The 11921-nt window shown below is 52.1% G+C and overlaps 1 protein-coding gene across 1 annotated transcript in view; it reads right to left on the reverse strand.

The window, feature by feature from the left end:
* FAM107A (family with sequence similarity 107 member A) overlaps positions 1–11476 on the reverse strand; it is a 53510-nt gene extending 42034 nt beyond the window's left edge. The window contains exon 1 of the mRNA XM_010330941.3: positions 10922–11476. Within this exon, the coding sequence (XP_010329243.1) occupies positions 10922–10945 (24 nt within the window). The 5' untranslated portion in view covers positions 10946–11476. The remainder of the gene's footprint in view (positions 1–10921) is intronic.
* Between the last annotated feature and the right edge of the window lie 445 nt (positions 11477–11921).

The raw sequence follows: 11921 nt of genomic DNA on the forward strand, positions 1-11921 counted from the left end.
CTTCACTGCTCAGGCTTCTCACACTGTGCTAGAGCTGACCTCAGCCCTCCCATGCCTAGCTCCTTGGCCTGGTTCCCCACACTCCATCAACCTCTGGCCCCTGTGTCATCCCTCTTACAGCACTCACCCCTCGTCCTGGCCTGCCCAGCTCCTGCCTGCTGTTCTGGCCTTACCAAGTTGCTCTCAGTGCTCTGAGTGCCAACAGGGCCTCTCTCCTCTGGCCTTTGTACAAGCAGATCTTTCTACCCGAAACACTGTTGCTCTCCTCTTTGCCTGGCTCCTTCCTTTGGGACTCTGCATAGATGGCACCTCCTCCAGGAAGGCTTCCCTGATATTCCTCTCCCTAGGATTGGATACTCTAGGGCTATATCTCCCTGCGAGAGGTGAGTCTTGGGGAGGCTCAACCCTCCCAAGTGCTCAGCTGCTCACAGCTGCCGAGCCTTTGCCTTGGGTTAGTGGAGACTGCTGGGCGGGAGGCAGAAGGCGGGAAGTCCAGCCCTTATGGCCTGCCCACGGTCTATATGTTACACCTGCCTCAGACAGCCTTCTGTCTCCGGCTCCTGCAGGTGCCACAACTCCCTGGAGCCTGCTGTGCCTGGGAAGTGCCAGTGGGCTGGACCGGACTAGCATCAGTCACCAGAGGAAGTCAGTCTCTCTCTAGTGTTCCCCTGGCTGAGCCTGAATGGGAGATCCCTGGAAAATCTGCCACAGAAACTTTCCGTTGACTCTGGCCCGGCTCTGGCTTCAAAGGAAAGAGAGCCCGTGGCCATTTCAGGGCTGAGAGGAGGTGTAGTGTGATGTGTCAAAAAAGAATTTCTATGCTGCCAGGTCCTGGCTGTGGGATTTTGGAGTCCTGCTTAGGGTTTTTTTTGTTTGTTTGTTTTAAATCTATGTCATGAGTGAATTGGTCTGTAATTTACTTTTCTTTCATTGTCCTTGTTGCATTTTGATATCAGTTATTTTATTATTATAAAATAAAGTGGGAAGTGTTCCCTCATTTTCTATTATGTAGACGGCTTTGTCTAAAACTAAACTGATGAATTTCTCTAAAGTTTAATAGGACTCACCAATGATTCAATTTCTCTCTCTCTCTCTTCTTTTGAGATGGAGTTTTGCTCTTGTTGCTCAGACTGGAGTGTAGTGGTGTGATCTTGGCTCACTGCAACCTCTTCCTCCTGGGTTCAAGTCATACTCCTGCCTCAGCCTCCTGAGTAGCTGGGATTACAGGTGCTTGCCACCATGCCCGGCTCATTTATATATTTTTAGTAGCGATGGGGTTTTGCCATGTTGGTCAGGCTGGTCTTGAACTCCTGGCCTCAAATGATCCACCCACCTCAGCCTCCCAAAGTGCTGAGATTACAGGTATGAGACGCTGCACCCCGCCAATTCAATCTGTTCCCCAGACTGGTGGAGTGCAGTGGTACTATCTCGGCTCACTGCAACCTCCACCTCCTGGGTTCAAGCGATGCTCCCACCTCAGCCTCCTGAGTAGCAGGAATTACAGGCACAAACTAACACATCTGGCTAATTTTTGTATTTTTAGTAGAGATGGAGTGTCACTATGTTGGCTAGGCTAGTTTTAATCTCCTGACCTGAAGTGATCTACCCACCTTGCCATTCCAAAGTGCTGGGATTATAGACGTGAGGTACCACGTCTGGCCCAAGCCAATTTTATTCAACAATATTTTCTAGATGTTTCTGAAAGCCAGCTACATCATACTCTATTATCTTTTTAAAGGAACCAACTTTTGGCCATCTTCAATGTCATGTATTTTTCTTCTTTGATTTTGGTGCTTATTTTAATTTGTCGTTACTTTTACATTCTTTAGATTGGTTCTGTTATTCTGTTACCGACTTTGTAACTTTGACATTTAGCTCAGTAAACATCAGTCTTGTTTTTGATGCGCATTTAAAACTATGACCTTCTCCTTAAGTACAATTTTAACTGCTTCCTCCAAGTTTCAATATATGGTATTTTAATTGTCATTTGAATCTAAAGATTTTCTTGTGGCCTTACAGAGCCAACTTGCTGATGGGGGAAAGCTAGATTTGAAACAGTTAATGAAATAACCAAAGAAGGTAATTTCAGATGGTGGCCAGCTCTGTGAAGCAACTGTGGGACTTGGGACAACGTGGGGGGATTTTAGCTGGAGGGAAGACAGAGGTCGGGCACAGTGGCTCACACCTGTAATCCCAGCACTTTGGGGGGCTGAGGTATATGGATTACTCGAGCCCAGAAGTTCGAGACCAGCCCGTGCAGCATGGTGAGAGACCGTGTTTACAAAAAAGACAAAAATTAGTTGGGCATGGTAATATGTGCCTGTAATCCCAGCTACTCAGGCGGCTGAGGTAGGAGGATCACTTGAGGCCTGAAGGCAGAGGTTGCAATGAGCCAGGATCACACCACTGCACTCCAGCCTGGGTGACAGAGACAGAGAAGACCTGCCTCTGAGCTGAAGCCAGAAGAAGTCAGTCGTAAGGAGACCTGGGTAAAGGTGCACAGGTCGAGGAAACAGTGGAGACGAAGGCTCTGAGCTGGGGAAGAGATGGGCCTGTCAGAGACACCTGTGGAGCCCAGGGTGTCTGGAGTAGGGAGCCCAGAGCATGATCAGCTGGGCCTGTGGATTTCCTTGTAACTGCTCTTGAAGGCTTTTGCCCAGAAGGGAGGATCAGATTCAGAATTAAAGTAGCTCATTCTGGCTCTGCAGTATGGGAACCCACTGCAGCTGGACAGGAGCTACATTGGACTTGAGGCCCCAGGAGAGCAGCTGGCAGAGGATGGATGGGTCTCAGCCAAAGGAATGTAGAACTTCAGGTGCCCGAGAAGAGCATTTGCCAAGTCCACAGGTCCAGGGGGCCAGGCGTCACTGTTATGGGCTGAATTGTGTCCCCCACAAGGAATGTTGAAAATCCTAGCCCCTACCTGTGAATGTGACTTTATTTCCAAATGTGGATTTGGAAAGCAGACGTAACCAAGTTAAGGTGAGGTCTTTAGGGTAGGCCTAAAGATCTACCTTGTAGTCCTGCTTGTAGGTCTAAAGACCTCATCTTAACTTGATTGAATCTGACTGGTGTCCTTATAAGAAGAGAACACACACACACACACACACACACACACACACACACACACCACGTGATGACAGGCAGAACACCGTGGATTGCAGGCAACACCAAAGACTAAGAAGGTCATGGAACAGATGCCCCTAGCGCCCTCCGAGGAGCACACCCCGTCGACACCCTGATTTCAGCTGCTAACCTCCAGAACTGTGCGAGAGTAAACTGTTGTTTTCCGCTACCCAGTTTCTGGACATTTGTTCTGGCCACCTCAGGAAACACGTGCCACTTCACAGGGCCTGCTGGTGATTGCAGAGTCATCATGGGACCTTCATAGACGCTGGCCGGTTCAGGGCCTTCAGGTCTCAATGGCAGCCTCTTTCTCAACTTGAGCCACAGCATACACCCCAGAATGACCCCAAGCTGTTCCCAGAGCTCAGGTGGGTAGAGACAAATCTCCGGGTGGTCTCTCAAAAGGGCAGACACCACCTCCTTTCTGGCTGAGTTCTGAGTTCCTGCAGGTTCTGGATGTAACATTATTCCTATGGGACACCTCAGGCCCCGTCCTGAGTTTCCTGAGAATCGGGATGTCACCTAGACCAAGCCAGGATCTTCCAGCTTCCCCAGGGCAGCCTCTGTCATCTTAGATTTTAGATGAAAAAGAAAGTTCCAGCTCCTCGCCCTTTCTCTCCACCCCAGGCCCTGAGATCTGATCTCTCACTTACACAAAGCCCCTTGTTTATGTCGGTTTGGGAGACACAGTGTTCTGAAAGCTGATCCCTGGGGCCCAGGGAGGGAGCTGCGTTTTTGGGTTTCTGCCTGCAAGAAAGCCAGCTTTTGATTTGGCCCCTCCTGCCCCCACCTCCAAAGCCTTTCAAGATAGAAATTAAATTCTCCTGAACTTTAGGCCTCTCTTTGGTGCTACTCCCGGGGGACTGGAGCCACTGCCTGCTATTAACTCTGCCTTGCAAAAGGTGAAGATTTATTCTGGCTTGAAATGAACAGCTTCAATCCTGATGCTTGAAAAACAAGTCGATGAGAACGTGGGCTGTGGAGCCAGAAGTATTGGGGTTCAAGTCCCAGCTCTGACACTTGTTGGCTCTGTGAACTTGAGCCATCAACTCAACCTCTTTAAGCTGGGTGTCTGCTTTGGTGAAGTGGGGACACCGATGCCTTTGAGGCTGGGTTTGTGGTGGGGATTCCATGGAAGTTCTTATGTTTATGATCGGGACGTGCCCATTTTACAGACGGGAAGGACCGAGTGAGGCTGAACGGTGTAGGCCCAGGTTGGCTGTGCTGTGCGAGGTTTCTGCACGGCCTTGGCTGTTGGTGCACCTGGAGGAATCTGAGCACCAGCCTGCTTTTGCACAGCATGATCTTGTCTGGGCCCTTCGAGGCTGTGAAATGGGGAAAGCTACCCATGCCAGGCTGCTCAGAGAAGCCAGCGATGCTGCTCGCATGAGGCCCTGGCTCTTCACCTGGGGTCGAGTTGGCCATCTGAAGAATGACTGTTGCTGCCCGCTCTTCTCCCCTGCCTCACTTTACTCCTAAACCAGTGAGCAACACAGCTACCTTCCCTGCTTTGACGTGGAGCCCAGACAGGGAGGCCATCTTGTCCAGGGTCCCTCATTCAGGGTCTCTGAGGTGAATATTTTATTTCTTATTCGTGAACGAGGAAGACTGGACTAGGAGGAGGTGGACTAATAGTGCATTTAAAAAGAATTAAAATGATTTCCTTCTCTCTACTATCTGGGAAATGAGACTTGGCCCTGAGGCCCGGAGGATGGGGGAAAGTGGCCATCTTGGCCCCCTGTGAACTCTTCCTCTTTTGAGGTCTTAGAACATCTGGGAGTGATGAAGGGCCCCGCTGGGCGCCTGGAGGGTGTCGGGGCATGGGGCAAAGTCAGGGGGACAGGTTTGGAGTTTCTTCAATTCTGTTTCTGGCGGACTTTCTCTTTGTGCCTTGCCTCTTGTGTCTTTGTCTCTGTGTCTCTGTATTTCTCTTTCTCTCTCTTTCAACTCTATTTTGAATAATGAGCAAAAGAAAGAAGAGAGAGAAAAAGAATGTTCTCTTTGGTCAAAGAGTCTCAGGCAGAAACGTAGTTGTGATTTTTTTTTTCTTTGAGACAAGATCTTATTCTGTCGCCCAGGATGGAGTGCGGTGGTGCCGTCATAGCTCACTGTAGCCTCAACCTCCTGGGCTCAAGCAATCCTCCTGCTTCAGCCTCCTGAGTGGCTGGGACTACAGTGTGTACCACCACACCCGGCTAATTAATTTTTCTTTTTTTTGTAGAGATGAGGTCTCACTATGTTGCCCAGGCTGGTCTTAAACTCCTGGGCTCAACTCATCTCTTCAGCTAAAAGGTCCAGAAAGGCACCCACCCCTCCTCAAAAGAAAACTGGAGTTTGTCATTTTTACCATGGTTGGGGAGGGCATTGGGAATCATTTAATCCAAACCTCTCTATTCCCAGATGGGGACACTGAGACCCAAGGGGAAGAATGCATCCAGGCTCGTCAGAAACTTGATCATTTAGTTCTGACACTGATGGTACTAAAGTGGGTACTGTTTTTTATCCCCATTTTACAGAGCAGGAAAGCAGAGCTTAAACATCACCCAGAGAGTGCCAGAGCCTCCACTTGGCCCCAGGCCTCTTCTCCCTGAGTCTGGATACTTTCCAAACAACCTTGACTTTGAAGCTTGTGTCTCAGTTTCTTCATCTGCATAATGGGGTTTGCAGCGTGGTGGGGAAACTGGAGCTCAGGATGCAATGTGCCTGGCCCAAGAGAGTGCTGCCTGGCTAGGCACAGCTCAGTGCAACCACTAGCCCTGCCACTTCCTTACTTGTGATCTCTGAGCCTCAGTGTTTTGACCTGTAAAATGGGCATGAGAGTGTTAGCCCTTTCATGGGGCATTTGTGAGGATTATATGCCTACCTCAGTGTCAGGTGGGGCAGAGGTCTTGGGAATTGCACTGACGCCCAGGCCAGTAATGACTGGATTTGGCATGAAAGGCAGAGCAGTTTTGAGTGGTGCCCATCCATGAAGTGGGTACAGCAGCCTCCACTTTGCTGGGCTGTGGATATGCTGAAGGGACAGCATGAAAAAGCGTTTCGGGCTGGGCACAGGGAATCACACCTGTGATCCCAGCACTTTGGGAGGCTGAGGTGGGTAGATCACTTGAAGGCAGTAGTTCAAGACCAGCCTGGCCAATGTGATGAAACCTCATCTCTACTAAAAATACAAAAATTTAGCTGGGTGTTATGATGCGCACCTGTAATCCCAGCTACTTGTGAGGCTGAAGCAGGAGAATCGCTTGAATCTGGGAGGGGGAGGTGTAATGGGCTGAGATTGTGCCACTGCACTCTAGCTTGGGTGATAGAGCAAGACTCTATATCCCTACCCCCCAAAAAAGCATTTAGCATAGTGGCTGCTGGCGGGGTTGGAGCTTGATAATTGACATCCCTCCTCTTCGTCATCTTCACTCACACTTTGGGATGGAATATGTGTCAGTGCAATTGGAATTCAATTCACATTGTGGTCAGAGACTCACAAGAGCAGGTGGGGCAAGTCCTGAGACCGGAACGCAGGGAAGTGCTGGCAGTGGATAGAAGCCGGGAGGGGTTCCAGGCAGATGGAGTGAGCGAAGGTGGAGAGGCCAGAATGATCCTGGAGACCAGGGCCCAGTGGGGAGGCTGCTGGGCAGGAAGAGGGCTCTGCCTTTGTTTGAGGGGTACATTTTCCTCACCCTCATGAGCTCCTGACGCATTTCTCCTCTTGTCCTCCAGCCTCCCACTGTGGGTCCAGGAGTCCTTTGGGAACTCAGTTGTGGAGTCCCCACAGCACCCAGGAGTGAGGTATAAGGCTCCATTGCCCTCAGAGAAGCTGTCTGAGGCGGTGGGCAGAGTGGGGGTGATGGGCTGGCACGGGCCGCGAGGGCTTCCTGATAAGGTCCTCATGGGCCCATCGAGCTGGAATCCTCTGCTGGGCTGGGCGGCCCCGAGCACCAGGCAGGACCATCCATCATTGGAGGGGAAAATTGCTCAGGGAGTCAGCAGGACACAGCCGGATGTGTGCCTCTGGGCTCCGTCAGAATGAACACGCCCTTTCAGGCCATTCATCAAATTTAGCTGTAGCGCTTCTATTTTTTCTCCCTTTTGTTTCAGTCAAGGCACCTATCTTCTAAGGAAGACAAATGCAAAGCGAGCGTCTTGGTAAACAACAGGCTCAGAGGACAGGACTCTTTCAGGGCCACGAACAACCTGGATGGTGCTGGGATTGGAGAAACGTTTTAGAGAACAAAAGCCAAGTGAAGCCTCCAGGGGGCTGTGCTGCCGCCTCCCACCCTGCGGAAGCTCCACCTCCAGCCTCTAGAGCAGCAGCAACAGGACCACGTGCTTTTTCCTGCACAGGCACCGGACGACGGGCACCTCGCCCCAGCCTACTGTGGAAGGCAAATCGTCATGCCGTTTGACAGCTGAGGAAACTGAGGCTCAGAGGGGTTAAGTGAGTTGCCCGACAGCGGCTCCAGGTGGGATGTGGGCACAGCTGTGTTTCCACCTTCAGAAGTGCCGGCAGGGGGTTTGCTGTTTGAGAGGCCAGCCTCTTAGGGCGGCCTGGGTCAAATGTTAACTCCACCCTTACTAGGTGGGTGACCTTGAGCCTCTTGCTTAACCTCTCCATGCCTCTGGATTTCTGGGTAATGAAACTCTCCACGTCCGAGAACTGTTTCAAGATTGAATGAATGAATTGGTGCAGAAGTGGCAGTGCATGTGAGTTGTGCTCAGGAACATTTTTTTTAAGTAGCCCCTTTAAGGGTGGCATTACGATCGCAGCCTGGGGTGCTGGACTTGTGCAGGGGCAGCCTCTGGAAGCTTGTGGTTGTGTCCTGTCTCCTGGGGAGGGCACTGGCCGCTGCTGATTGGCATGGAGGATGGCACGCCCACACTCTGTTGGTCTCTGTGAACTGGCTGGTGTCTGAGGCCCATGGAGGGTGCTTTTCTTGAACCCATTGCTGCCCCAGGACCTGTGGCCTTGCTGGGTAATGCTGGCTTAAAATGTGGCTCCCATCCAGACATCTGGCTTGCACTCATCTCTCCAGTGTCAATGCATGCCCAACCAGTCAATTGTTGAAGCTTCTGGAATGTTCCAAACAGTGTTAGAGGCATTGCTTCTCTGTGTTAAAATACCTTCTTGCAAAAACTCTGACAGTGGCCAGGGTACCCCCCCCCCCCTTGGTACCCTTGATAGTGGCAGGTTTTAAAAAATGCCAAGTCCAGGGAAAGGTCAGGCCCTGCCTAAGAACAGAAGCAGTGATGTCTGCCCTTTGACTCCTGACCCAGTGGTCCATCTGTCACACCCTCGACCCTTTCAGTGTTCTTCCATTCTCTCTGCCCACACCACAGCTGGAGTCTCTCCTCCACGGGGGCCATTACAATGAAATGTCCAGCACCCACCCTCCTTTCCATTGAGCAGCAGCCATGCCATTAGGGGACGGATCTCTGACTTTAAGGGTGGGCTCTGGTTGGCCTCAACAAACCACGTGATCCCTTCCATCCTCTGCCAGTGTGGGCTTAGAATTCTAGGCAAAATCCATGCTCCTGATACTCCTCAGGGAACAAAGGTGACTTCACCTCAAAGCAAAGTCCAGACCTTGCCTAAGAAAAATAGACACAACAACGTTGTGTTTTGACTCTGGGGCCAGGGGTCATGTGCCCAGTCCCCTCCGCTTCAACTGTCACATACACTCCTGACTATTGTTTGCTTGCCTGGCAGTCTCTGCGATTGACAGGGACAGGCTCAAAGGCAGGGACTGTGTCTCCTCATCCTTGGCTCCAGGTCCACACAGACCTTGGCACTGGCACAGGGCAGCAGGTGACCGATCAACAGCCTCCTGTGGGAGGTTGAGGTGGGGGTCGATGAAGATGCCGTGGACAGGGCTACGGACCAGGAAGGGTGGGATGGGCTGGCTTGTTTGGCATCAAGCAGAGTGGGGTCAAAACCCTTCCCAATAAAAATGAGAAATAAAAATAAAACTTTAACCCCCACAAGTGACTGAACGGACCCCCGCTTGACCAAGGGGACCCCAGAGAAATCTTGAAAAGTTTCTGGCCATGGCAGGATGGGAGGTCGCACACACCCTGTGGTGCCCTGTTCCTTGATAACTTCCATTAGACTTTCTTCCCTAAGAGCTAAACAGAAGCCGGTCTTTTCAAAAGACTCCATGCTGATTTCAGCCAACTGCCCCTCCCTTTTACGGTTTTGACACAAAAACTCACCAGCATTCTTTCTTGATAAGAGAACACCAAACATGGAGAGGTTCTAGCCAGTCTGCAGAGGATGCACAGTGAGGGTTTTCATGCCCCCTGCTTCACCTTTGACATCAGAGGGCTGAAAATTCCACCTCCGATCACACTAAGGCCAGCACTTTTTTGTACACAGGGCCCATAAGAGGCATGAAGCTCAACTGTGCATGCACACGTTTCTCCCTTCATAAATATGCATGACTCCCCCCACAGCTTATTGAATATGCATATTTGGCCACGGTGCTCAGCATACATTTCAATTCCCTTTGCCTCTTCCTCAAAGTATCAGTTTCTGGCTTCCGGCCAGAGGCCATGTTTCCCGGCCTGTCGGAATGGCCACCCGGGAGGCTGCAAAGCTTTATGAGAAATAAAGCTCCCCTTTCCAAATCACCACCACCACCGTGCTCTTTCCCCCACTAGCTGCATGACCCTGGCTAGGAAATGACTTCTTCTCTGAGTGTCTCAGCCTTGATGGAATAGATCATCCCTGGTTGTCTGATGATCAGAGTCCCGTGTTTATCGGGGATCCTCTGGGCGTCGGGTAGCGCACTGCACTAAGCATTCACAGGCATCATCTTACTGAACCTCCCGCAAAGCAGGTACCAAACCCATTTCACAGACAAAAAGCGGAGGTCCAGTGGGGTTCAGGTCCTTGCCACAGTAGGTGGGTGGTGGAGCTGGGACTCCGCAGCCTGACCACGCCCCGGGGTGGCAGTACTGGGTTGTGGGCGGAGAGCAGTGAGCTCCTGTGCCACAGTCCCACAATCCCCAGAGCTGGTGAGTACATGCAGGCCCCTCCCCTCTTTGCCCCCACTGATCCAGGAGGTCTGATGGGTCCCGAGAAAGTGACTGTTTCCCAAGCTCCCTCCTCCTCCCCACCCCACGATGCTGATGCAGGTGTCCAAGGAGTGCATTTCCAGAAACACTGCTCAGGCAGTGCTGTCTACAAACCCCCAGCTGAGAGCTCAGGCTTAGAAGGTGAGGGATAATAACATGAATAGAATTCTGCTAACAAAGGAGCGGAGCCTCTACACAGTGGCAGGCAGTGTTCTAAACACTTTCATTCATATAATTTTCACAACGATTTTCCAAGGTAGTGATTATTATTGGCCCTATTTTACAGGTGAGGAAATGAGGTACAGAAAGCTTAAATAACTTGCCCATTGCCCTACAACTAGTAACAGCTGGTTAGCCAACTTATAATAATAATCATAATAATTTTAAGATCTTTCCCCTGTATCCACCTGCGTCAGATACTCTCCTGGGGAAGGGGCACCCTGGGAGCTTTTACTCAGGGAAGTAAAGAAGTGTGTGGCTAATACCAGGGAGCCAGAGAGATTCAGCTGTCCCCAAGTCTGTCCTAGAGATGGAGAGATAGGATGCTGGTTTTGCCCTGAGCCCCCGCCAGCTTTCTAGCTGCACGTCTTGGCTGTGAGTGCCAGGAGGAGGGTTGGTGGGCAGTGCCAGCGGAAGCTCCAGGGTAGGTGGGTCAGGGCTCCCACTTGCTAGGTCCACTTTCCCTTCCCATGTCCAGGGCCCCAACAGGACGCTTGGGGGCTCCTACCTTCTTCCCCTGGGCTGCTCCCATGGCACGAGGTGGGCACCAGGCCTGGGTGGGCTGCAGGGACCAGGCCGGGGTCGGGTCCTTCCTGCTGGCGTGGATTTCAGGAGCCGGGACCTGAGGGGCTTCCGGGGCCAGGGCCCCCTGTCCTCTTGCGGCTCATTCTCCCCGGCACAAAGGCGGCTTTCACAGCTGCTCCTAAGCCCAGAGCGCCTCAGACAGGCTTAGGGCGATTGATCCTGACAGAGGGGCCAGTGTCCCCAGGCGGCTCCCATGCCTTTCTTGGGTCCCTGCAGCTCCTCACCTCCCAGAACGCTGCCTCTCTCAGGAAGGGAAACTGAGGCAGCTGGGAAAGGGGGGAAGACGCAGGGCAGTCCTCTCATCACACACCGGTAGCTCAGGTGCGGCAGGTGACCTCTGGCTGGCCCAGCACGCAGGACTTGGACTTCTTGCCTTGCTGGGCACTGCTCAGCAGACAGGGCCAGACAGTGGAGGCCGGGGGCTGGCTGAGGTGCAGAGCTCTGGGAGGGCTGCGTGGGGATGTCCGCCTCGGCTGGACAGCCCCATTAATAATAGACCTTTGAAGATTCTTGGGGTCTGGGACTCTCCCACAGCAGGAACTCTGAGAGCAGACGCCTGGGCAGCAGGCTGCCTGGGAGGGCTGGAGGCCAGCTGGTCTGGGCTCAGGCCAAGAAAATATCTGGAGGCCGGATTCCAGGCCTGGGGCCAAGTTCTCAAAGTGCCCCCGGCAGTCACCCTCCTCCTCATCTGCCAGCCCCTTCCTTCTCTGTGATGCCAGCTTGTAGCAGAGGTTAAGCCTGAAGAAACCTTGGGCTTGAACTGTGGCTCTGCCCCTGACAGCTGTGGGGCCTTGGGGCACGGTGTGTGTGTGTGTGTGTGTGTGTGTGTGTGTGTGATAAGCACTCCCACTGCACAGGGCTAAAGGAAGTAAGGTGTGTGTGTGCAGCTGAAGCCATCATTCTGTGAAAGCATAAATCAGAGC

The sequence above is a fragment of the Saimiri boliviensis genome, chromosome 8, assembly GCF_048565385.1.
Source record: "Saimiri boliviensis isolate mSaiBol1 chromosome 8, mSaiBol1.pri, whole genome shotgun sequence".
NCBI classification, from domain to species: Eukaryota; Metazoa; Chordata; class Mammalia; order Primates; family Cebidae; genus Saimiri; species Saimiri boliviensis.